The 25760-nt window shown below is 48.3% G+C and overlaps 1 protein-coding gene and 1 long non-coding RNA gene across 2 annotated transcripts; one reads left to right on the top strand and one right to left on the bottom strand.

The window, feature by feature from the left end:
* Nucleotides 1-7274: 7274 nt before the first annotated feature.
* On the bottom strand, nt 7275-21379 carry LOC142450060 (uncharacterized). The gene is made up of 4 exons (XR_012784905.1): nt 20168-21379; nt 19146-19277; nt 18938-19026; nt 7275-9276 (listed from the first exon to the last, which is right to left on the bottom strand). It is a non-coding gene; the product is annotated as an uncharacterized LOC142450060 (long non-coding RNA).
* On the top strand, nt 20944-25023 carry BLOC1S1 (biogenesis of lysosomal organelles complex 1 subunit 1). The gene is made up of 4 exons (XM_075551532.1): nt 20944-21112; nt 22367-22439; nt 24438-24570; nt 24793-25023. The coding sequence occupies exons 1-4, from the start codon at nt 21052-21054 to the stop codon at nt 24901-24903; spliced, it is 378 nt and encodes a 125-aa protein (XP_075407647.1). The 5' UTR covers nt 20944-21051; the 3' UTR covers nt 24904-25023.
* Nucleotides 25024-25760: the final 737 nt, after the last annotated feature.

Here is a 25760-nt window from a genome sequence, read left to right as displayed (position 1 = left end):
ATACCTCTGCAGAAATAGAAAGCTCCGTCTTCACCCCGCAGAGCAGCTGGTGGTTTTGAACTGCTGATCTTTCGCATCTCAGCTCAATGCCCAAAAAACGACGCCACCAGGGTTCCTCCCTCAGGCTCCTAGCGACCCTGTAAAGACAGAATAAACTGCCCCATAGCATTTCTGAAACTAAATTGTTATGCGAGCAAACAGCCTCCTCTTTGGCCCACTTTCTCCCCCTGCTGGGCTTGAACAGCGGACCTCATGGGGTAGCAGCCCAGTGTTTAGACTGCTGTATCACCAGGGCCCCCACAGGGTGCCATAGAGCGCCCCTTAAACTGCTCAAATCCCACCCTCCAGAACCCCTCTAGTTACAAGGGTAGCACGAACCAACCACATCATTAGCCTGGGGCAACAGAAAGACAGAGGTGCGCGCTGAGCGAGCGGCCCTAAGGAGGAAGGAGGCGAGCTAGAAAGGAAGAAGCAGAATGGAAAAGATGGCGAAGGGCCAGAGTGGGACCAACAAGGGATGGAAGGCGAGAGCAGGGGGTGTTGAAGGCGACACGGGAAGAGGACGTGAAACGTGGTGTGTTGAAGGGGTGGGTAGGGGACTGCCAGCTCCCAGACTCTTCCCCACTGTTGTCGGTGGTGGGGTCGTGGTGACCCCAAATATGCCAAGGAGCTGTTCCATGTGCTTTATTTACACAGACTAGCTGGTGAGAACCAGATCACCACCTCGGTCTTCTAGGGCACCTCTGCGTGGGTATGACCTGCCAACTCGGCAGCTAGGCATCTGTCTGCCACTCAGCTGCTTGCACCACCCAGAGACAGCAAAGACCTTGCCCAGGACTCTACAGTCCCCATCTGTCTAAGGGGGAGGGGACCTGAGGAGGCCTTGGCTGGCTCAGGCTCCTTTTGGGTGGGACATCTCCACTGGGACTACCCCCACCCTGCCATCCCTCCCCCTCTCCGTCCCCAGCCACCACCACCGCCGCCGCCCCCCCCAGGACAGAAGCCAGGGAAGGGAGGACATTTTCTAACGCCCTGCTATTTATAACTCCAATCCAGAAGTGGGGCCGGCAGAAGAGATAGGAAATAATTTGGCATACCTGGAACTTCTTTGGCTCCCACCTTCCATTCCTGGTTTGTTATTTTTTGTTTTTTTTGCTTTTCGTGCCGAGTGTCTGTCTCGTGTATGTCCATTTGTTCGTCTTTCCATTCTCTAACTTCGGTCCTATCCCAGACTGTTTCTGTCCCAATCCTGTCTCTGTCACACTTGGAGTGGTTCTCTCGCTTTTGCTCAATGTCTCTGATGCTGCGTGTGGCCCTCAAACGCTGTCGTATTTATGACTCCCTTTTCTCTCCCTTTCTTAAAAGCTCCGATGCCTGTCCTGCTTTAGCTCCTCTTTCCACGATCCCTGGTCCGCTTGGTTTTTCTTTTTTTGTTTGTTTTGTTTTGTTCCAGGATTATATTTTAAAAACAAAACCGGGTAGACTCTCACTCACTCTGCTGGCTGGACGGCTATCCTGCCTTGGATAAGTTAATACCCAATTGGAGGTGTGGGTCTCCTTGCAATAATACTGCATCGATGGACGCCCCTTCCAGCAGACCAGAGCACTTCTGACGAGTGCTGCCTCGGAAGTGCGTGGGCTCTGATTTTTTTATTCCCAAGACATGGCCCCAGACAGTAGAGAGGAGCTGCTACAACAATGCAAGTAGTAAACCAAGGTGGAACCTGGGCCCCCTGACTCCAAGCTGAGACCTCCAACACAGGTCATAATGCCATTTAGGATCCTAGCTGCCCTCCTCTCTGAACCTGCAGCTTCTGCTTGCCTCCATCTCCACCCTACAGGCTCCTGCTAAATCCAAGGCTGAGATCAGATGCCAAGAATCTGCTTCTGACCTTGTCTGCCCAAATATTTGAGAAGTCACCTCACCCGCCACAGGAAGAAAGAAGAGGAAAAGAGAGAGAGACCACACAGAATTAGCCTGGCTATAAATAGTGGGGGAAGGGAGGGCAGAGAATACACCAGAGCACTAGGCCAGACTAGTAAATTTAGACATGTAGACTTTCCCTGAAGGGGAAATGAGACCAGATTGCTAAAGTGGAGAGCTATATTGTAAGAGAAGAGGGATGTGAAGAAGCCAAAGGGGTCCAGAGAAGGGAGGCAACATGCCACTAAAATAACCTGCCAGAGGACTTGGTGTATTTTTTGTCAAGGACTTAGAGATTTGCTAGATTGAAAATCAATGCTGTTCAAGGGGCAAAGTATGAAAAGTTCTTAGACATAATCAAATACCTTGAGGATCAGGACCATAGTCTTGGGACATGAAGGTCGTTTGTTGTCACATAGTTCACAAAGACAATAGTCTACATCCCAAACCAAAACCAAGCTCACTACCATCTAGTACATGCCAACTCATAGCAACCCTACAGGACAAGGTAGAACTGTCCCATGAGTTTCCCTGAATGTAACTGTTTACAAGAGCTAAAAAAAAGAACCCATCTTTCTCCCACAGAATGGCCGGTGATTTCTTTTTTTTTTTTTTTTTTTTAAAGAATTCTGTTTTGATTAAATATATGCAATAACATGTATAATAAAACATTTCATTTTCCCTGTGTTATCAAATGACATTAATTACATTTAATTATTGTATAAAATGATCATTATCTATGTCCAATTGTTTTCATTCCCCTTAGCAAAATCTCTGTATCCCTCAAGAAATACCCATTTGCATTCCCCTTCAACACAATGAAAGTTGGTTTACAAACATTTGCTTATTCTTGATATTTTTTTAAATGACCTTGTTCTTTATTTTTTTTTTAATTTTAACAATTTATTGGGGCTCATACAATTCTTTTCACAGTTCATACATATACATACATCAATTGTATAAAGCACATCTGTACAGTCTTTGCCCTGATCATTTTTTCTCTTTTCTTCTTTTAAATTTTATTAGGGACTCATACAACTCTTACCAGAATCCATACATATACATACATCAATTGGATAAAGCACATCCATACATTCCCTGCCCCAATCATTCTCAAGGCATTTGCTCTCCACTTAAGCCCCTTGCATCAGGTCCTCTTTTTTTCCCCCCCCTCCCTCGCCATTCCCCCCTCCCTCATATGCCCTTGGTAATTTACACATCGTTATTTTGTCATATCTTGCCCTATCCGGAGTCTCCCTTCCCCCCTTCTCTGCTGTCCCTCTCCCAAGGAAGAGGTCACATGTGGATCCTTATAATCAGTTCCCCCTTTCCAACTCACTCACCCTCCACTCTCCCAGCATCGCCCCTCACACCCTTGGTCCTGAAGGTATCATCCACCCTGGATTCCCTGTACCTCCAACCCTCATATGCACCAGTGTACAGCCTCTGCCCTATCCAGCCCTGCAAGGTAGAATTCGGATCATGGTAGTTGGGGGGAGGAAGCATCCAGGATTGGCCGGTGATTTCAAACTGCCGACCGTGGGGATCATAACCCAGTGCATAATGACTATGCCACCACGGCTCCTCATTCTACATCCCAAGTGATGAATCATGACTGGGGTCTTAAAAGCTCATAAGCAACCACAGAAGGTGCAGCTATTAGTCTCTCCCCATCCAGAAGAAAGTCAAGTGACAAAAATCGGAAGTCACATGGAAATAATTCATCCAATGGACTAATGAACCATGTAGACATCAGTATCCACAACCCTGAGACCAGAAGAACTAGATAGTGCCTAGCTGCTGCTAGTACTACCAAATGCTCAGAGATGAATCACATTAGTAAGTCCCGAATAGAGTATGGAGAGAATGTGGAACAAAACCCCAAATCATAACAGAGGTCAGCTTACTGGTCAAATAGAGACTGATAGAACCCCCAACAAACACTATGGCCCTCAACCACCCTTTAGGTCTGGAAGTGAACTCACCCCGTGATAAAATAACCAGCCATTTTAAATGATCAAAAGTTCAGTATTTACTCTAGGGCAAAGTACAGAGGGCTAGCCAAGAAGGAAAGGTGAAAACAGGAAACAAGGAGGAAATAAGATAAATGTTAGTACATTGAGGGGATCACAATGAATGAATGGAAACAAAATGCATATGAACTGTTTAACGTAAAACTGATGGTCTGCTCTATAAACATCACCCCATTGGCAATAAAAAGATATGTTTGACGCTGCACTTCTCAAAAACCTAGAAATAGCCATCCCACTCCTACATGTCTACTCTAAAGAAATTAGAGCAATGCCGGGAATTGATGTTCATTCCAGCCTTATTCACAATAACAAAAAGATGAAGACAACCCATGTGCCCCTCAGTGGATACGTGAATAAATAAAATACAGTACAGACACACCGTAGAGTAGTACTTCGTGATGATAAAGAATCATGATGTGTCTGTGGGACATACCATGGATGAATTGGGGAAACTCATGGTAACTGACATAAGTCAATCCAAACCAAACCAAGTTCACTGCCATCGAGTCAATGCCAATTCAAAGCAACCCTAAGGGACTGAGGAGAACTTCCTCTGTGAGCTTCTGAGGCTCTAAGCCTACACGGAAGCAGAAAGCCTCCTCCCTCTCCCATAGAGTGGCTGGTGGGTTTGAACTGCCAACCCTGTGGTTAGCAGCCCAATGTGAACCCACTACCTCAATAGGGCACCTGAAATAAGCCAATCACAAATGAGCAAATGCTGCATCATGCCATTTTTATTCAAAGAAAACAATTACGACCTCCAGGAATGAGGGGGAAAGGAGGGACACTCACTTTCTAGACAATAGACACATGTTAACTTTGGTGAAGGGAAGGCAATGCACAATATGAGTGCCGTCAATGCTACCTAGACAAGGGAATGAGGACCCTGAGAGGTGTGAAAGGATAAAGGACACTTGCTAAATGCTAGAAGCCCTGGTGGCACTGTGGGTTACCCAGTGGGCTGCTAACCAAAAGATCAGCAGTTCAAAACCACCAACCACTCTGTGAGAGGAAAGATGTGCATTTCAGCTCCCAGAAAGGGTTAGTCTTGGGGAAGTTCCACCCTGTCCCATAGAGTAGCTATGAGTTGGAATCAACTCAACAGCAGTGAGTTTGGTTTTTGATGGATAGGAAATGCTGTAACATATTCAATTCTGAAAAACAAAGAAACAACCAAAAATGTGTTAGTGGCAGTTAATATGCTATGTAGCTCTGGGAAGGCATATAAGAGCACAGGCATAATCATGCATAGGTATAGTTGTAGGTATTTGTATATATAAATTTATAAATGATGCATATTTATTCAGACATAACAGGTCACATAGGGCATAGTTATGGAAATAACTTGGATATATCCAAATGCCTCATAAGACTGAGTTATTGGGCTTGAACCCAATAATCAAGTTACTGGACTAAGAACCATAGTCTCAGGGGACAAGTGGGTCAATTTCACAACATTGTTCAGAAAGATAATGTTCTATATTCTATTGTGGTGAGTTGTGTATGGGGTCTTAAAATTGTTCAAGCAACCATTGAAGATACAACTATTAGTCTCTTCCCTTCTGGAACAGGAGACAGGGATGGGTGAGCACTAATATAAAGGGGTAGCACAAAGCAGTTCCTTCATGTGTGGAAGAGTTCTGTATTCTGAGTATAGTGGTGGTTGTGTGAATTTATACATGGAATATAGTTGCATAAAACCATGCATACAGAAGGATGTGTGTAAAAAATGGGAAAACTGAATAAATCCTATCCATTAGTTAACAGGGTTGCACCTGTACTATTGTACTAAGATGTTGATACTGATCAAGATCAAGGTTTTGCTATTGTACTAAGATTAGGGGAGGTTGGGTCTAACATACACAGGAATTTTTTGTACTATTTTTGCAACTTTCTTTGAGTCTATAATTATTTCAAACTAATTTCTTTTTCCATTGATAAATACCCAGACTCAGAAAACGATTGGAACCTTGTGCGACAGTTACATAATCTCTTGTCTACTTGCGAAAGGGTGGAGTCTAGCCTGTCAACCAGGTCACCGTTTGATTACCTCATTTGGAGGCACTAAGGAGATAAATAGCTCAGTGGAGGCAGGACATACACACTCCCTGTGAGACATTCCTGTTGACAAGACACATGGAGCTATGCTAGAGGCCTGGAGTGGAGAAGCCACATGGAGACCCTTGCCAGCGTTGAGATGCTTCCACCACCACTGGATCCACAAGATTTTCCACCCACTGGTCTGTGATCTTTCCTCCTGCATTCGGTGTCATTGCATGTGCTGCGTGAGTCTGAAGAAGAATTTATAGACTGGTATTGGACATATGGGCTAATATCAGACTTATGGACTTGGACTGGACTGGGCTGGGATGCTTTCTGAATACACAATTACTCTGTGATATAAAGCTCTTTCCTTTTTTAAAAAAATTAAATACTTTCATTGGGGGCTCTTACATCTCTTAGCATAATCCATATATCCCTCCAGTGAATCAGGCACATTTGCACATATGCGGCCATCATCATTTTCAAAGCATTCTCTTCCCACTTGAGCCCATAAAGCTCTTTCTTCTACACATGAGTGTCTATGAGTTTGTTTCTCTAGTCAACCCGGACTAGTACACCTTATATGAATGGAGACTGGGGCTTTCTTCAGCCCCTTCCCTCTCTATCAGCTTTCTTCCCTCCATTCAGGAACTGATATTTCTCAGCTCTCCCAGACCATACTTGTTTTTAGCTATTGTATCTAACCTTCCAGAACACACACTCATAATTAACTGCTCCCTCCACCTCATCTGGAAGCCTTGGGGCATCTCCCCCAGGGCCTGGTTCTTCCCCCAAACCCCGACCCTGACACACATCATCAAGAGGGTTTTCTCACCCCACCCAGCCCTCTCTTTCTGCCTGCCTCTGAACTCTGGCTGTAGCCAAGTTTCAACTGTGGGAGTGTCTGGGAAAGAAAGACCATAAATGTTCAAGCCAATGTTTCAGAAAGTGGCGTGACCATGCTGGTCTTTGAGAATCCATGTGAAATCATTGGATTTTAGAGGAAAGGATTGGGAGGTCACGTCCCACAGGGAGCCATTTACATTGTCTTGAGGGTCCCTTTTCTTTTGAGCACTAGCTTCTGACCACATTCGGAATTTGGCCACCTCACCCCTGGCCCACTCTCTTGAAGTTCAGCCAGATTTCCCTGTACAGTAAGCCGACTTACTCCACATCATCCCTGAATGTTCACCCCTAACAACTCAGCAGCTTCCTGGCCAGCCAGTTTGGAGTTTGTCAGCAAAGTTAACTCTGAAAAAGGGCTCCAAAGAAAACAAACAAACAGAAGCAAGTGGAGGAAAGGAGTATGGAGTTCAATTTGTTTATTCTAAGGGAAAATCATCTGGAAGATAAATTCTAGGGCAAGGAGGGCAGATGTCCAACAAAAAGTGTGGTTTGAATGGGGGGTGGTGCCAGACCCCCACCACTAATCGCAGGTTCGATAGGCACAATTGTACAGTTGAAATATATAGTATTATATTAAAGTCATCGAGAGTATGAGAGATAGAAGAGAAAGTCAAATAATCGATTCATGGTAGCATGCTCACCTCAGCCCCGCTTGGTGGTACACGTGGAGAGAGGGAGAACGGAAGGAAGACTAGGGGAAAGGGAACAGGGGATGGGGGAAGGGAAGGGGGACAAGGGGAAATGGAACAGGGGAGGAGAGGGAACCGACTAGAGGCCAAGGGAGTAGCAGAGAGAGGGAGAGAGAGAGAGAGAGAGAGATCTATTGCTAACCCAGGCCTATATACCTTTGGGAGCATGCAAGCCCACTGATTACAGGTAAAGACATACGTCACAGGAAGAGGTTGCACTATAGGTTATACAGCAACGACAGGGGCACAATGTAGGGACATACACGCAATAGGAAGAGGAGGGGTTAGGGGTATACATGTGACAAGATGGGTGGATCCTGGATTCAGGATTCAGGTCTGATCTGTTCTCTGGATCTCCATAGGAACCATTATCAATAGAGTGCAAACCCTACCTACAGGAACCAAATCTATGACTGCAGGCCTGTCCATTGTCCTTATCAGCAGGGAGTGGGGCCCACTGCAGTCTGGCAACTGATCGCCCTCAGGGAGGATGTCTGCAAGTCTGACATCCCCCCACAATTCCCCCTTTTGCTTTATATATAGAATTCAAAAGTCACATGGGCGACATGGTTATTTTCTATACACTTAAAGTTGTCAAGACAAAACTTCATGATCCAATTAATATAGCCCAAAATTCAGGCTTATAGCAAACATTTTGAATTCATGCATGGGGGATAAAGTCCCCCAGTGCCCATCTGCTATTAGAGGAAGGTATGAGAGGGATTGGATGCTACAGTGGGAAAAAATAGGGCCAATAGGAATGTCTGCTTCTATAGGGAGAATGAATCAACCATGTGCTCACTTTAAGGCAGCACAGCTTTAAGGGAGAAACTGTGGACATGATGGGCTACTGCAGGAAAATGTACTCGGACTATATCTCCAACTACCAGAGTGGCAGGCTTCCTGCCATGGAATACTAGTCTCCCAGATTCCCTCTGTATCAGTCAGGGACTAAGTCCCAGTTTTATTTCCCTCAGTGCTAGAATCCTGCATTTCCCCTTCTGCATTACATTTAAGATTCAATAGTGTCATGGAGGCAACATGGTCTCTCTTCATATCTCTTAGCTTCCTATAGAAGCGACATGAGACCGAGCATCAAAATTATGATGATAAACAACACAGTCAGACTAAAACTTAAGCTTTGTTAAATGCTTTTAACCCAGGCACGTGGGATCCAGCCTCTTCCTAAGCCAACCACCATTTGTTTAAATACCTCAGCTAGTGGAATGCCTTAAATCCACCCTTGAATGTATAGGAAATATCCTTTTAGCTAAATCACATCTAATAAAATGCTTCCCTTAAGCCCTTGCAAATGTTTTCTTGTCAAATCCTAATCATGCAATGCCTTATGATGTGGGTAAGGGGTTATACAAAATCAGTTACTTTCCAACAATATCATAGCATTGACAAATCCAAAATTTCTCTTTCAGCAAAGCAAGTTTGTAGTAATAGTCCAGTCACTATTGTATAAAATGTTCAGCTTTGATAGAGTCCCAGAGCGTCCCTTAGACAGCATCAGCAATGGAAGAAATATCTCAGCAGTCAGCAATCGCCATTCTCAGGAATCTGCGAGGTCTTCTTGACATTTTGGATAACTTCAGTAACAGGGCAGGGGGGTCAGGTCACACATCAGCTTCCTTCCTTTCTTCTGGGCCTTGCTGGCTGAAGAGAAACCCTTTGCCTGTGAAAATATAAACAAATAGCCCCTCTCTTCAGGGTGTCAGTGGCCTGGAAAAAGAATTATGATTAAGCTTCTGTGGTTCCTTCATGTCCTTCACGTCCATCTTTCTCTGAACGTGGTTGTGTCCTTCTAAGGGGAGTCCATCAGCTTTATTCTGCAGAAACATGATGTATGTCCCTTTCTCCAGGTGACAAATGGACCTGGATCCCAAACCCGATTCCCATCATCTTGGGACTCTTCAGGATCAGCTTTCTCTGTGGAAGTGAAAACGTGTTTATCTGCCCTAATTTTGCTACAAGCTTTAAGTAAAGAGAAAAAAATTTTAGTTAAAATGACCAAATGAAATTCGTCATACATAAGATTACTCTTCTCCCCCTTCTGTTTAAACAATGCAGATATTAATGCACTGTTGGCGGTCTCAGTTACCTCGCTAGGTTTTGAACCAGTAAAAGTATGAGTTAGATAGCCTTCACTGTTATGTAAACATCGGTTGCCAGCTCTCAGAGAATCCAGAGAACTAACATGTAAATTTTGGCTCCCAGCTCTCAGGGAATTAAGAAAGCTAACTAATTGGGAGAACTTCTTACCATACTTTGAAAGACTGAAAAAATTTTTTAATAAATTTGTTCAGCTGTTCTTGAAGCAACTTACCAGACATTTTTTTCTCCAAGTTTACCAATAAGGTTATGTTAGATCTCTCTGGAGATAGAATTGCACCTCGGTCCTTGACTCCGCACGAGAAAGAATTCACGCCGAAGCCTGGCTCGTGATCCAAGTGAGTTTAATGACAGAAGAAGTTTCAGGTTTTACACGGCACCCACAGGATTCCTCCAGACCATGCAGCCTGGCAGAGACTGGTCGGCATCATGCAAAGATCTCTTTCCCTGCGACTCTGTTAGATCTCTCCCAAGTTCTCCTCCAAGTTCTCTCTCAAGTTCTTCCTCTCTCCCCCTGGCTCCTGCCTTTTCAAGGATTCCACAGGGAGGCGTGGTGGACGACCCCAGATCGACCCCATTGGCTGAATTGAATTCATCTGGCCCAGGTGGGTTGATCCAGGTTTAACGCCCACCCATGCCCACCGGCAGGAAACCCTGGGCCTCTGAGCATGTGCAGTGCGCCGCCCTTTGTTCTCATGCTTGGCTCTCTGGGCATGCGTTAATAGACATCCCATCCCTGCGCTATCTGCATAACAGTTACAGGCTCTTTACACTGTATGATTTTACCTCCTTGCAATATTCTGTCTCTATTAACTTCATTCATTCCTTCCATTCTAGATTTAGGGGAAGTTAATGGGTGGGTCTTATGCCCTCCTGGTTGCTTTAAGAAAATGACCCCATATCCAGAGCTTAAAAACCTTTTTCCTCCAATTTCTAATTTCATGTGGGGGGCTGTTCTTTCCTCAAAACAGCATTCCAAAAGACCCCTTGATATAAAGGGTGGTCAAACTTCCCAAGTACTCTTTCCTGATAGGCATAGCTTTTAACTCTAGAAATGCAAGGAAGGAAAAACTGGCTTAAGCAATTCTCCTTTATAAACCATGGTATATCATATTTCTTCACTGACTTAATTTCTTCATAATCCTGATTAATAATTCCAGCAACACCTTGAGAATTTATATTGGACTTTCCTACTAAACATCCCATAGTTATTTTAGGTAGTGGAACTGTTAGGCAGATAGGCAGGGATGGGATGTCCATTGATGCATGCCCAAGAGAACCAAGCACAAACACAAAGGGTGGCGCACTGCACAGGCTCAAAGGCCTAGGTTTTCCCATGGTGGGCATGGGTGGGCGTTAAACCAGGATCGGCCCACCGGGGTCTAGTGAATTCAATCCAGCCAATGGGGTCGATCTGGGGTCGTCCACCATGCCTCCCCCTGGAATCCTTGAAAAGGCAGGAGTCAGGGGGAGAGAGGAGGAACTGGGGAGAGAACTTGAGACAGAACTTTGGAGGAGAACTTGAGAAAGGTATCTTTGCATGATGCCGAGCAGTCTCTGCCAGGCTGCATGATCGGGAGGAATCCTGTGGGTGTCACGTAAAACCTGGAACTTCTTCTAACTCCCATTAAACTCACTTGGATCATGAGCCAGGCTTTGGCGTGAATTCTTTCTCATGCAGAACCAAGGACCGAGGTGTAAGGCTATCTCCTGAGAGATATTACAGAACCCAATTACCACTCTTAATAATTCCTGATTTAATCACAGCTTTAGGCTTTTCCTTGCAACTCTGAACAACTCCAGTATTAATTTTAATTCCTTTAGTACTTAGGTTAAAACTTCCTGATAAAAACTGTATTACTCTTTCAATAAGAGGCTCCTGTTCTTTAGAATCAGCAAACTGCTGAGAGTTTCTGAGCCTTCTCTTGGTTAGTCAAGGTAATTGCAGCCAGAACCGGGGCTGTTTGACTAGGTCAAACCGGGGCTGTTTGTCTGTTTGACTAGGTCTGGTCTCCTGCTGTGAGACTGGGGGATACCTGTTGTTTCTAAGATCGTCTCTGCTCCAGCAGGCAGACACCTTGCCTCTCATGCTTTGTTGGGCAGGGTCTGTATCAAGCTCTTCCCACTATTTTCCTGCAGGGAAGCCTTTGCTAATGGCAACCCTTTACTGTTGAATCTTGAGGGACATTGACTCGCCCAATGAGTTCCCTTCCTGCAGCGGGGGCAGAGTTCAGGTTCTTTTAAACCCGGTCTCAATGGCCCTGGATCACGTTCAAACACAGGCTACAGCTCGCTCTCTGTGGCCAAGCTACATTCGCTCTGAAGATGACCTGTCTTCCTACAACTAAAGCACTTTCTTTAGGTTTGGTGTAATTTGCCAAGCCAGCTGCCATGAGGTTTTCCTTGTATTCCTGTCTCTACGTTCCTGCATATCCTGAAATAATCTAACAGCGTGCCCTGTTCCCTGTATAGACACAAGGCATTTTTACAGTGTTTATTAGAAAAATCATAAGATAGCTTAGGCAATATGTCTCTTACTGTCTGGACACTTTTTACACATTTGGAAATAGCGTCTTCCAGTAGGGACACAAAGTCAGCATAGGATTCGTAATTCCACTGTCTTATAGCTGTGTGACTCAGCTCTCTCTCTTCTGATGGAATTATTTTTTCCCAGGCCTTTAAGCAAACCTCACATATCTCTCCTATTGTCTGTTCAGTAAACTGTAGTTGAGACTCAACTGTGATATAATTCTCATCCCCCAGCAGTTGATGAATCCCTATATCTATGCCCTCTTCTGCATTTTTGAGTCCTCCTGTGAGGGCTGCAAGGATTCTGAAGAGTAAAGACAAATTTTCACTAAAGCTCTCCAGTCTGTAGGGGTCCAGCTCTCAGACTCTGCTAAAGCCCTTATCATGCTAATTACAAAAAGTGAGTCTGGGCCATAATCATTGACTGCCTGCTTGAGATCATTTAGCAACTTAAAGGGAAGGCACCGTGAGTTCCTTGTGGGTGTTTCCCTGTAAGGCTGTCTGCTAACAACTCCAACTGGATAAGACATTCTAAATTCTAAATCTCCTTCTGCAATTCCTCTTCCTCCTTTCGAAAGTTATGGTGCTTTCCTATGCCTTGCCTCTTTGCTTCTGTTCTCGGAACTGGTCTTCTCAACATGTATATCTTGAAGTTCCATTTCCTGAACTTCATCTTCTGTGTTAGCTCTCTTATTTTGCATTTCTTTGGAGCTAATTAATCTCTCTACCTCCAGCACTGGCTTGCTTGGTTGTTTTACAATCTCTGGTCTTTCTGACATTAAATTCCAGCAGGGGAGCAGTTGCTTTTACTATGTCCCCTTCTGACTCAGGCTTAGTTCTTTCAGCTCTGCCTAAAATCTTCTCATCTGCCTGAAACCCATTCTGACCGCTTCTCACCCGATTTAAGTTTGCATAGCTTAGATGCTTCTCACTACTTTGCTGGTCTTGTTTCTTTGCTTTCTCTACCTTTGAAAGAAAGGGAGCTTCCTTGGCATTGTATAATAGTATAATAGACTCACTTTGGGTCTTGCAATCCGCTGCCTCTAGTACTTTATCACCTAACTCATACTCATTCAAAGACACTTTAGCTTTCCTTTCTACATTTGAATAGACACAAGACTTCTCACTAGACTGATAATCCTCATTCTCTTCCTCCTGCAAAGGTACTGAGACCATCCTAACTTGAACCCACAGAGACCATGTCTCCATGGGGATATTCTCATTTCTGTGTGCTTTCTTTAAGTTTACAATGACCTCCTCCCTGGTCCCTAGATCAAAAGTTCCTTCCTCCGGGAACCATGGATTATACCTTTATACTACTTTTAAAAAACACTGCATCTTTTTCTTCGTTACTTTTACACCCTGTCTTTTCAGTAAATGGATGAGTGTAATACTGTTAGATCTCTCTGGATCTAGAGTTATACCTCGGTCCTTGGCCCCACGTGAGAAAGAATTCACGCTGAAGCCGGGCCTCATGATCCAAGTGAGTTTTATAAGAGTTAGAAGAAGTTTCAGGTTTACACGACACCCATAGGACTCCTTCCCACCATGCAGCCTGGCGGAAGCTGCTCAGTGTCATGCAGACAAATCTGTCTCTCTACTCTGGGCTCCTGCCTTTTCAAGTATTCAACAGGGAGGCGTAGTGGACGACCCCCCCTGATCGACCCCATTGGCTGAACTGAATTCACCTGGCCTAGGTGGGCCAACCCAAGTTTAGCGCCCACCCATGCCTACCTGCGGGAAACCTGAACTTGAGCATGTGCGGTGCGCCACTCCTTGTTCCCACGTTTGGCTCTCTGGGCATGCGTTCCCCATCCCTATGCTAGAACTACCTAACAGTACCATAAGTTTCAGGTTTACTTTTACCTTGCCCCATTGTCCTCTTTAAAATTCTCATTCACTATTTCCACTACTTATCTGCCAATTCCCACACCGGATCCTCTCTTCACACAATTTTCCAAATCTCTCTGCATTCCAGTGGGGCTGTACAAGTGTTACACGGGGTGTAACTCAAAAGAGTTCATTTCTTACTGTCGCACAATGGGCGCCATTTGTGGTTGAGGTGGGATGTGGTGCCAGCCTCCTACCACTAATCGCAGGTTCGATAGGCACAATTGTACAGTTGAGATATATAAGTATTATATTAAAGTCGAGAGTATGAGAGATAGAAGAGAGATTGAAATAATGGAGTCAGACATATTTCTTAGTAGTATGCTCACCTCAGCCCCGCTTGGTAGTCCATGTGGAGAGAGGGAGAAGGGAAGGAAGACAAGGGGAAAGGGAACAGAGGAGGAGAGGGAGCCCACTAGAGGCCAAGGGAGTAGCAGAGAGAGAGAGAGAGAGAGAAAGAGAGAGAGAGAGATCTATTGCTAACCCAGGCCTATATACCTTTGGGAGCATGCAAGCCCACATACGTCACAGGAAGGGGTTGCACTATAGGTTATACAGCAACGACAGGGGCACAATGTAGGGACACACACGCAATAGGAAGAGGAGGGGTTGGGGGTATACATGTGACAAGATGGGCGGATCCTAGATTCAGGATGGCAGCCTAATTTGATGTCTCTGAGAGGGTTTGATCTGTTCTCTGGCTCTCCATAGGAACCATTATCAATAGAGTGCAAACCCTACCTACAGGAACCAAATCTATGACTGCAGGCCTGTCCATTGTCCTTAACAGCAGGGAGGGGGCCCACTGCAAGCATCTGACCTCCCCCCACAAAAAAAGATGTTCAATCTCAAGCCGTTGCTCGATGATCCATAAGGTTTGTGTCTGTCTCTGCAGAAGGCAAGTGGACTTCCCTACAACCACAATAGAAACTCAGGTGAACCCACTGCCAACCGGCCCTTTCAGCTCCTAGTCACCCTGTACCATGCAGTAGCGTTGCTCCTGAGGGCTTCCCAGACCAGACATCTGGATGTGAACACACGGGTCCTCCTTGGGGTGGCTGGTCAGTTTGCACCATCAACTTGACAGCTGGCTGCCCAGTGCTTAGCCCACTCCACCACCAGGGATTCTGAGAAATTGGGGTTAGGACCCAGAAAAAGAGAAGATGGAGCTTGACCCTGGCGAATTCAATTTGGGTTTCCCAGAAACAGGTAACCTTGGTCCTCTGCCCAGAGCTAGCCCAAAGAAACAGCCAGTATGAGTAAGTGGAAGAGGAGGGAGGGGTGATTGCAGAATCCTGGCTGCCTTTATACTGACTGTGAAAACATTGGGCAATTGTGCCAAAGAGGGTGAGGGTAATACAGAATGGGCCTGGCACTCTCCCTGAAACTGGCTAATCTCCCCACCACCCTTTTTTTATTTTTAATCAACCTAATCTTAACATTCAGAGGCTCATCCTTGCAACCTCCAATCACAACTGCTACCACCACCCTGAGCCCTCAGCCTCTATTTCACTAGTGCTGTTTTCTGGCACCTGCTCCAGCCCCTGCCCTTCTCCCAAGGCCTCCCAGCTCTGAAAGCGAAGGCATTGGGCACCTTCCAATCGGCCTCTATTCTGCTTGCTCACTGCAGTTGCAAGCGGGAGCCAGCGAGGGGGCAGAACCGGTCAGGCTGCCCTAGGATGCTTCTCTCACTCTTCCCGGTTCTATTGATCTGCCCCTCTCTAGAAAGGAACCACTTCCCAACCACCTCAGCTGCTGGCTGCCTCGGATTCCCAACAGCTGATGTCCAACAGACAAGGGGAGTGTGGTGATGAGAAGACAACAAAGCCACCCCTTAAAAAGATTTCTGGATCTCCCCTGCTGGGGTCTCTCCATGGTCTACTGAGTATAGCAGTGTTACACACTCCGGTGCTGGGTTTCTATCACAGCTCTAGCACTTAGGAGCTTCATGAACGACTCCGTTTTGCAGGATTGTTCAGAGACTAAAGGAACGTAAAGTACCGTACTTGATTCACAGAAAGCACTCAGGACCTGCTGGGAAAAGAAGTGCTTTTGTACGTATCGCCATAAACATAGACACAGTATCCAGCCATTTTATTCTTTACCTTAGTGGTCTGCTTGCTGTTGCTGCTTAACCATTTCCTGTGCCTCATCTCACAGATCTTGGCAGAGGGCAAACATCTCCCAGAGCTCAGGACCCTGCTCTGTGAGTAGCTGGGTGGATTGCTCTGTGATTCTCAACTCTTAGAAATGTCAAGAATGTTTGATGCTGACTCAATCTTTGGGCACCCATTTCTGCTCGCCCTATCAGCAGACGGGATGAAGCCAATTTCAAGTATGTGTCACTGGATAGCTTTGATTACAGTTTCACCCAGCGATTCTGAGTCCTGGACACACTTTGGAATCACCTGACACTTTTTAAAAAAACATCAGACTTGTTCAATTTTACCCATCAGAAGTTCTATTTTAATTGGTCTAGGGTGTTCTAAGAGAGGAAAAAAGACTCAAAATTCAAATATAACTTTATAGACACACTTATTACGTGTTAAGAAAGACAAAGACAAATCATCTAAATAAGGGAGACCACTGGCAGAAGGCCATAATTGTGCCCAAGAAGTCAACTAGAGCACAGAGAACAAAGGAAATGGTCACAAAACCATGACTGTGATCATCGCAGGCAGGACTAGAAAAAATGGGAACAAACCCTTGACTGGGATACAAACACTAGTGCAGATAAAAATACCAACAAAATTAGTTCAGGACACTCCGACCAGGGCAGTCAGGGTAGGAGACCCATGACTTTGTGAACATAGGAGCCCCGGTGCTTAGGTGCCCAAGGTCAGCAGTTCAAAACCACCAGTGACTCCGTGGGAGAAGCCTCGTTTTCTATTCCAAAGAGTTAGTCTCAGAAATGCACAGTGGCAGTTATACCCTGTCCTACAGGGTCACTATGAGTTGGTATGGACTCGATGGCAGTGAGGTTTTTGAGTGAGTACTCTAGATGGGAGCCCTGGTGGTGTAGTGGTTACATGTTGGGCTGTAATCCGAAAGGTCAGCAGTTCCAAACGACCAGCCCCTCCTAGGGAGAGAGAGGGGACCTCCGATTGCCATAAACAGTTGCAGTCTCAGGAACCCACAAGTCAGAATTGACTATGTCCGCTATCACGCAAGTGAGTGCCCTAGGTAAGAGCACCAGTAGCAATAGTGGGTTGTGAGTTGGGCTATTAACTGCAAAGTCAGCAGTTTGGAATGACCACCTGCTGCTCGGAAATCAAAAGGGGCTGTCTGGGTGGCCATGAATGGGAATCAACTGGATGGTAGTGAGTTTGACTTGGTATAGGGTCACTAAGAGTCAGAACCCAACGAATAGCAGGGAGTGGTGTGGTTCTTGGCTTTAAGCACCTTAGATCCCAACAAGGGCACATCCAAGAAAGTCCCAAGGGCTAGGCTGCCCCTCCCTAGGTGGGGTAGGAGAGTGGTAGCAATCCACTTTCAAACTCAGTAGGCTTGAGGCAAAGCTACCCACACTGCCAGTTAATGGTTAAAAAGAATTCAGCTCCACACATCCTTCCCACCTCTCCGGATCATAACCCTCACTCCCCACCATGAAGTCTATTCTGACTTATAGCTCCCCTATAAGACATGGTGGAAGGGCCTAATTTACTCTAATTTTTCTTTGGAAGTTAATCCGGGAAACATGTCTCATTAGCGCAGAGGGACGTTGTGTAATTTGCATTTGACTTTGGCAGCAGCATTCTTGCTTCTGGTGAGACTGAAATGGTTTCGCAGTCTCTGACCACATAAGGAGAGAAGGAATTGTGCATTCACCACCCACAGCCAGCCGAATAAGCACAGCTCCCTAGGAGGCCGCTTCAAGAGCCTAAAATGCTTCTCTACAAAAATCAACTAGAGCTGGGGGACTTGGCAGGTGGGCAGAGAAGAGAGGGCCACAAAAGAGGCTAGGAGCAGGGAATAAACCTCTGAGAACCCACCAGAGCTGCCAGGAGGGAAAGGCGAGGCGGGGAAGAGAATTTCAATGAGTGCTGTGAGCTTCTGCTGCCAACAGCCCACACTGATGAACAGTTTGGCAGCATCAGGCGTCTCAAGAGCCAGAGACCCAAAGGCGACATTAAAAGCTGTCCCTTAGAGGTCTAGACAAAGACATGTACATATGCAAGTATATATATGAGGATGGGGAAATAGATCTATGTGCCTATATTTATAGGTTTAGTATTAAGGTGGCGGAAGGACCTTGGGCCTCTACTCAAGCACTCCCTCAATGCATGAATACTTTCTTCTATTAAATTGGCATTCTACGCTCACCCTCCTGACACAAGCGCTGAAGCCAAAGCAGGTGAACAAGCAAATGTGGTGAAGAAAGCTGAAGTTGCCCACCTATCAAAAGATATAGCGTCTGGTGTCTTAAAGGCTTGAAGATAAACAAGCGGCCATTGAGCTCAAAAGCAACAAAGCCCACATGGAAGAACACACCAGCCTGTGTGATCACGTGGTTCTGAAGGGATCAGTTATAAGGCATCAAAGAACAAAAAATCATATCATTGGGTGCACACCTCCATGATATAATCGCTGAGGAAAAACGGGTGCATAAGCAAATGTAGCGAAGAAAACGGATGATGCCCGGCTATCAAGAGATAGTGTCTGGGGCCTTAAAGGCTTGAAGGTGAACAAGCGGTCATCTAGCTCAGAAGTAACAAAGCCCACATGGAAGAAGCACACCAGCCTGTGTGATCAGAAGGTGTCGAAGGGATCAAGTATAAGGCATCATTAGAAAAAAATAATCTTACCATAGTGAATGAAGGGGGAAGTGCAGAGTGGAGACCTAAGGCCCATTTGTCAGCCACTGGAGATCCCCTAAGAGGGGATCCAGGGGGGTCTAGGAGAGGAGATGAGTCAGTCAGGGTACGATATAGCACTGATGAAGAACAAAGCTTTCCTCCAGTTCCTAAATGCTTCTGCCACCCCACCCCCCACCTATCATGATCCAAATGCTACCTTGCAAGTCTGGATAAAGCAGAGGTTGTACACTGGTGCAGATAGGCGCTGGAGGCACAGGGAATCCAGGGTGGATGATACCTTCAGGACCAGGGGTGTGAGGGGCGATAGGATCTACATGTGACCTCCTCCCTGGGGGACGGACAACAGAAAAGGGGGTGAAGAGAAATGTCGGACAGGGCAAGGTATGACAAAATAATAATTTATAAATCATCAAGGGCTCATGGGGGAGGGAGGAGTGAGGAGGGAGGGGGAAAAAAGAGGACCTGATGTAAAGGGCTTAAGTGGAGAGCAAATGCTTTGAAAATGATAAGGGCAAAGAATGTACAGATGTGCTTTATACAATTGATGTATGTATGGACTGTGACAAGAGTTGTATGATTCCCTAACAAAATGTGTTTTTTGGGGGGGTTTTAAAAACATTTTATTAGGGGCTCATACAACTTTTATCACAATCCATGCATATACATACATCAATTGTATAAAGCACATCCGTATATTCTTTGCCCTAATCACTCTCAAAGCATTTGCTCTCCACTTAAGTCCTCTGCATCAGGTCCTCTTTTTTTTCCCTCCCTCGCCGCTCCCACCCCTCCCCCCCCCCGCCTAATAAAATGTTTTGTTTTTTTTTTTAAAAAGCTGTCCCTACTTAAAGCCCACATGGAAAAAGCACACCAGCCTGTGTGATCACCAGGTGCCGAAGGGATCAGTTATCAGACATCAAAGAACAAAATATCACATTGTGTGCTTACTTCCCCAATAAAATCACTGAAGACAAATGGGTGCATAAGTAAATGTGGTGAAGAAAGCTGATGGTGCCAGGCTATCAAAAGAGATAGTGTCTGGGGTCTTAAAGGCTTGAAGGTAAACAAGCGGCCATCTAGCTCAGAAGCCCACATGGAAGAAGCACACCAGTCTGTGTGATCATGAAGTGTTGAATAGATGAGGTATCAGGCTTCAAAGAACAAAAAATCTTATCATTGAGAATGAGGGGGAGTGTGGAGTGGGAACCCAAAACCCACCTGTAGGCAACTGGACATCCCCTTACAGAAAGGTCGCAGGTCGGAGACAGCAGTCAGGGTGCAGTGTAGCAACGATGAAACATACAACTTTCCTCTAGTTCCTAAATGCTTCCTCCCTCCCCACACAGTCATGATCCCAATTCTACCTTACAAATCTGGCTAGACCAGAGGATGTACACTGGTACAGATAGGAACTGGAAACACAGGGAATCCAGGACCGATGATCCCTTCAGGACCAGTGGTGTGAGTGGCGATACTGGGAGGGTGGAGATAGGGTGGGGTGGAAAGGGGAAACCAATTATAAGGATCTACATATAACCACCTTCCTGGGGGACGGATAACAGAAAAGTGGGTGAAGGGAGACGTCGGACAGTGTAAGATATGATAAAATAATTTATAAATTATCAAGGGTTCATGAGGGAGGGGGCAGCGGGCAGGGAGGGGGAAAGATGAGAAGCTGATGCCAGGGGCTTACGTGGAGAGCAAATGTTTTGAGAATGATGAGGGTAACGAATGTGTAAATAGTGCTTGACACTATTGATGTATGTATGAATTGTGGTAAGAGTTGTATGAGCCCCCAATAAAATGATTAAAAAAACAAAAACTTGTCCTTAGCCAAAAAAAGCACCTGTACCTGAATAACATGACTCGGGAAATTTTCTTCTAGCACCCCCTAAAAAGTGAGGCCCCACTAGCGAAAAGAGCTCACCCTCCCCTAACCGATCTCCACCACCGACCAGCGCTCGCCTCAGAGAGGGCGGCTCCGGGCCTCACGTGACGTCATCACGTGACCTCGGCCCCGCCGGAGACGAGGTGTAACCTGCAGCTCCCCGTGCCAAGAGGGGTCCGGCGCGCTCGGGACCCAGCCCCGACCCGGCGCGGCCATGCTGTCCCGCCTGCTGAAAGAGCACCAGGCCAAGCAGAACGAGCGCAAGGAGCTGCAGGGTAAGCGCGGCCGCCCGGCCCTCTGCGCCGGCCGCGGCCTGCTCTCAGCCCCGCGCCCGGGCCTCGGGGAAGCGCCGGCGCGCTGAGGGCCCGGCTGGGGAGCGCCGCGGGGCGGGCCGAAAGCCGGGCGGCGACGTTTTGTTTGCTTGTTTGTCTGTTTGTCTGTGGATCATTCCGTGCCTTTGCCAAACGGCTCCTGATCCTCTCGCCTCCTTCCGGAGCTACCGGCTCCCGTCCTCTCGCCTCCTTCCGGCCCCTGGAGGCAACGCCCGGGGCCTTACCTCGCCCCGCCCCGGACCCGCCCCCTCCTCATGGAGCGCCGTTCCTATTGGTCCGGAGAGCTCCTGCTCCGGAGATGGGCGGGCCTCCCAGGGGGCGGTGCTAATGGGAAGCCGGCGCGCCTGGCAGCTGCCGCGGTCCCAGCCGGGCGGTGCGCTGGGTCCGAGTGTGGCACCCCCTGGTCGAGGTACGAGCGAGCCCTTCACCCACAGAGTGAAGAGTCGTGCTGGCACCGACGCCTCAGTGTCTCGGGACACCAGTTTCTGAGGAAAGGGCTTGCTCATTATTTTACTTTATTGTGGTCAACATGTACGTCACGCACATATGCGTCACCTCACCCTAAGTTTCTGCGTGTCAGTTCTGTACCGTTGAGGACGCTCTTCAGGTTGTGCCGCCATCGTTCGCACCGCACCAGCGCAGGAAATGAAAACCCATCTTTCCCCCTCGCCCCCCCCCAACTGCTGCTCCCAGTTACTTGCTCCCCGCAGTGGGATGGGGGGTTTCTTTTCCGAGTGGTGTGCCACTGTGGTCCATCGTTCCGCTCTTGGTGGATATGCCCGTTGTTTCTACCCGCCACATAAATGTACACACAGGTTTCTGCGGGTTTGCTTTGTGTTTGGCCAAGCGCTTTCCCAGCTCTGAGAGTCTGAGATTAGTTGAGAAGTGTGAGCAAGCCACCAAACACAAGCTCACCACGTGGCAGCCTTCGAGGATAGGGCAGCACTGGCCCCTCCGGGTTTGTAAGTGTGTGAGTGGAAATCTTCATGGGAGAAGCCTTCTGTGTCTCACGCAAAGTGGGTGTCTGGTGGATTCAAACTGCTGACCAGGCACTTAGCAGCCCGGTCTGCATCCCACTACCCGATCAGGGCACCATGCCCGGACAACTAGCAGCATGGTGAACAGAGGAGGAGACTTGGCCATCGTCCCACAATAAACCAAGTCTTCCCTCCATCCCTTTTCTCTTCCTCCCCCCAGAGAAGAGGAGGCGAGAGGCTATTACCGCCGCAACCTGCCTGACAGAAGCTTTGGTGGATCACCTCAATGTGGGGTAGGAACCCCTGCCCCTGAAGTTTAAGGCCAAGCCCTCGATTGCTGGTCAGATGGTGGGATGTTCTAATGCCCCTCTCTTGCAGCTTCACTTTGTAAATTAAAGAAAGGCTTGAGTTCATACTGGTCAGGGAGGAACAGCTGCAGGGGTGGGGAAGCAGCCACAGTTCCCCCTCTCCACATCAGCTCCGCTGGTGCCTACAACTTGATGCCATCTGCCCACCTTCCTGTACCCCTCCAAGTCCAGCTGTCGCTTCAGAGGGAGGGAGGGCACCCTCCTTCACCACAACTTTCCACCCTCTCCTCTCCTCCCTCTGGCAGGCCTGAGCAGCAGCTGGCAGGAAAGACAGGGCACAGCTGGTCGGGATGTGTTGGCCGAACCCATGCTTGGGGCTGAGGCCGAGAGAGGGGCAGGCTCTCTCCCATCTCCTGTCTCCTCCTTCTGGGGCTCCGAGGGCCACCCCCTACCCCAGGCCTAACGGGAATGCGAATGAAAGCCCTAGACTTTAGAAGGAGCCAAGCTCACTGTCTCTGATCCTGGGCGACCCCAGAGAGTACAGAGATGATGATATGATATGCCTGGTTGGAAGAAAGGAGGCTGTCTGGTGCCTTTCACCCCAGGGCACGAGGACAGCCTGGTTGTGAATGCTGAGACTGAGTCATGTGGGGTCGGGGTCATCATCATTACTCATTGGGTGGGGGGTGGGGGGGCTGCAAGAATAAGGGAAGAGAAGACTGTGGTTAGCGACTCTGATCTCTCTTGCAGCCACGTTCTCTGTCTATTCTGTGTGAATAGTAGAGGAGACGAGGGTTTCAGGACCTTTCTGGGGAAACGTTTGAGGCATTACTGTTTGGGCTCCCATCCCAACCCCTATTGCAGCCCAGCTGTCTCCCAAAGAGAAGGGGCGTGAGCTCCCCTCTCTTCCCTCCCACATTGTGAGTGTGGCCAGGCTGCTCCTTCTCCTGTCCCTTGGCTCTGGGCCACTCCACTTTGAACTCAGAGGGCAGCTAAGCCAAGGCCAGATTAGAAAGGGTTTTGTGTAGCTGCCCACAGCTCCTCTTATTCCCCGGAAGGGAAAACAAAGGCTCAGTCTATCTGGGCCTCTGTCAGGTGCCCTGCCCACTCTGGACTCCGCCAACCCTTTGCCCACTCAGATTCCAAAGGGGGGGGGACACCGGATGAGGAGTCTTTCAGCTGACCTAAAGGTTTAGGGAGGGGTGTAAAAGATTCATTAACCAATCTGGGGGAACAGTTATGGGAGGGGGCCAGAGGGGTGAAGAGAGCATCCCCACAGCAGCCGTGTTATCAGCCACCACCATCTTGATTTCGGAGAAGAGAAAGAAAACCCTGTGTTTGCTAAAGGGGGTGGGGGAGAGAGAGAGAGAGAGAGAGAGAGAGAGTGTGTGTGTGTGTGTGTGTGTGTGTGTGTGTGTGTGTGTGTACGCGCGCACACGCACGCGCTTCTGTGTGGGCGAAAGGAGAAGGGCTGGGAAAGAGACTGGGCACCAAGAAGCACCCCTGGGATATACTTTCCTGACTCAGGGTTCCTGGGGAAGGGGATGCTCTCCCGGCTCACGCCTGATTCAGGGAGGGCCCCAACTTCCCTTCCCAGCTCAGCCAAGCCTCCTTAAACATTTCCCTGGGCTTCCAATCACTGCCAGATGTGTCTCGACTGCTGGATTTTCCCAGCTTCCCCACACTCCCTTCTCCATCCCAGTTTCTTCTTCAGGGATGTGTGTGCCCACACCCCTCTCCCTCAGGCAACTCCCCCTCTCCCCTCCCCGCTGCCGGAGCACTTTGGGGGGGTAGGAGAGGCTCTGTGTACAGTCAGTTGCCAGCTCGGTGCCCCTGGGAATTCTGGGAGTGGGGTTGAGCAGGGTCCCGGCGCATGTACGAGTGAGCCCTGGCTGCCCTCTCACTCCTGCAGGGGGACACTGGCCCTGATGATCACCCCCAACTCGTTGGGTGGGGTGACCTCCTCCCTTCTCCAACCCCTAGTGTGGCTCAAGCCTACATGAACCAGAGGAAGTTGGACCATGAGGTGAAAACCTTGCAGGTTCAGGCCGCCCAGTTTGCTAAGCAGACTGGCCAGTGGATCGGAATGGTGGAGAACTTCAATCAGGCACTCAAGGTGGGCCACCTAGCTCACCACCCCCCATTCCTGACCACGAGGGTGTGGGGAGGCAGCTTCCAGTCAGGCCAGCTCAGGCATGGGGGGAGGAGGGGGGTTCCAAAAGCCCCACCTGTGACCCCACCAGCAGACAGGGTAGGAACTCAAGTCCTCTGCAGAGAATGGATGGCAAGTGCCCCCAGACACCACTCTGATGCCTGGGCTCCCCCCTGCACCCCCCAGGAAATCGGGGATGTGGAGAACTGGGCTCGGAGCATCGAGCTGGACATGCGCACCGTTGCCACCGCCCTGGAATATGTCTACAAAGGGCAGCTGCAGCCTGCCCCCTCCTAGTCCTTCTTCCCTTCCTCCACCTGTCCACCCCCTCCAACCCCACCAACCCCCCCACCCCGCCCCCCGCAGGAGGAAGCAGTGCTGACAGGACCATGAATAAAGCACAGTGCTCCATTCCTATGTGGCGCTCCCTCGGCGTACCGCGGGGGCGGGGTGGGGAGGGGAAGATTCAAAGGTGTTTTCTCGCGGGAGGGTCAGGTGCTTTGGGTTAGAAGGTGGCCCTGGTTACCTCTTACTATCTCAGTTTCATTCAGTCTGCGGTCAGGTTCGGATGCCTGCTAGCTGAGGAGAGGTTAGGAGGTGCTCACACCTTGGAAGAGCTCCTAGCGGTCCCTGCCCCAAACTCCCCATTTCAGAATTCCCATTGCCCATCATTGAGGAGAGATGAGCCAGGGAGCAAGCAGGGACCCCAGTTCTGGCTCCCTGCCCAGCCACGTGCTCACAGGCCTCTCCCAGGCTGGTACTGACAAGTGTCATGAGTCTGGGCCAGGGGGAGAATTAGCTCTTGAGCATGGGGGGGCCGTAGTGCAAGGCAGGGCAATGGCAGGTCCCAGGCCATATCGGAGCGGGGCAGCTGCCGCCCTTGGCAGCACCCCTGCCTGGGAGGCCATGACAGGTAGTCAGGAACACAGGCCCAGAAAGACATCCAAGAAGGGGCCCAGGCAGGCTTGGCACTAAACACTGCTTCAGCCACTTGGCTCCAGCACCCACCCACACCCCCACTCCTATGCTCCACCCCACCCCCACGCTGCGCTGCACGCATGCACACACTTAATCCTCCTCTGGGACTTTGGCCCCAGCTGTAGCTAGCCTGAGGGGACCTTAGGAGACTGGGAGTAAAGTCTCACACAAAGCCC

Source organism: Tenrec ecaudatus, chromosome 6 (assembly GCF_050624435.1).
Source record: "Tenrec ecaudatus isolate mTenEca1 chromosome 6, mTenEca1.hap1, whole genome shotgun sequence".
Classification (NCBI taxonomy): Eukaryota; Metazoa; Chordata; class Mammalia; order Afrosoricida; family Tenrecidae; genus Tenrec; species Tenrec ecaudatus.
This window is presented reverse-complemented; position numbering and strand designations above follow the sequence as displayed.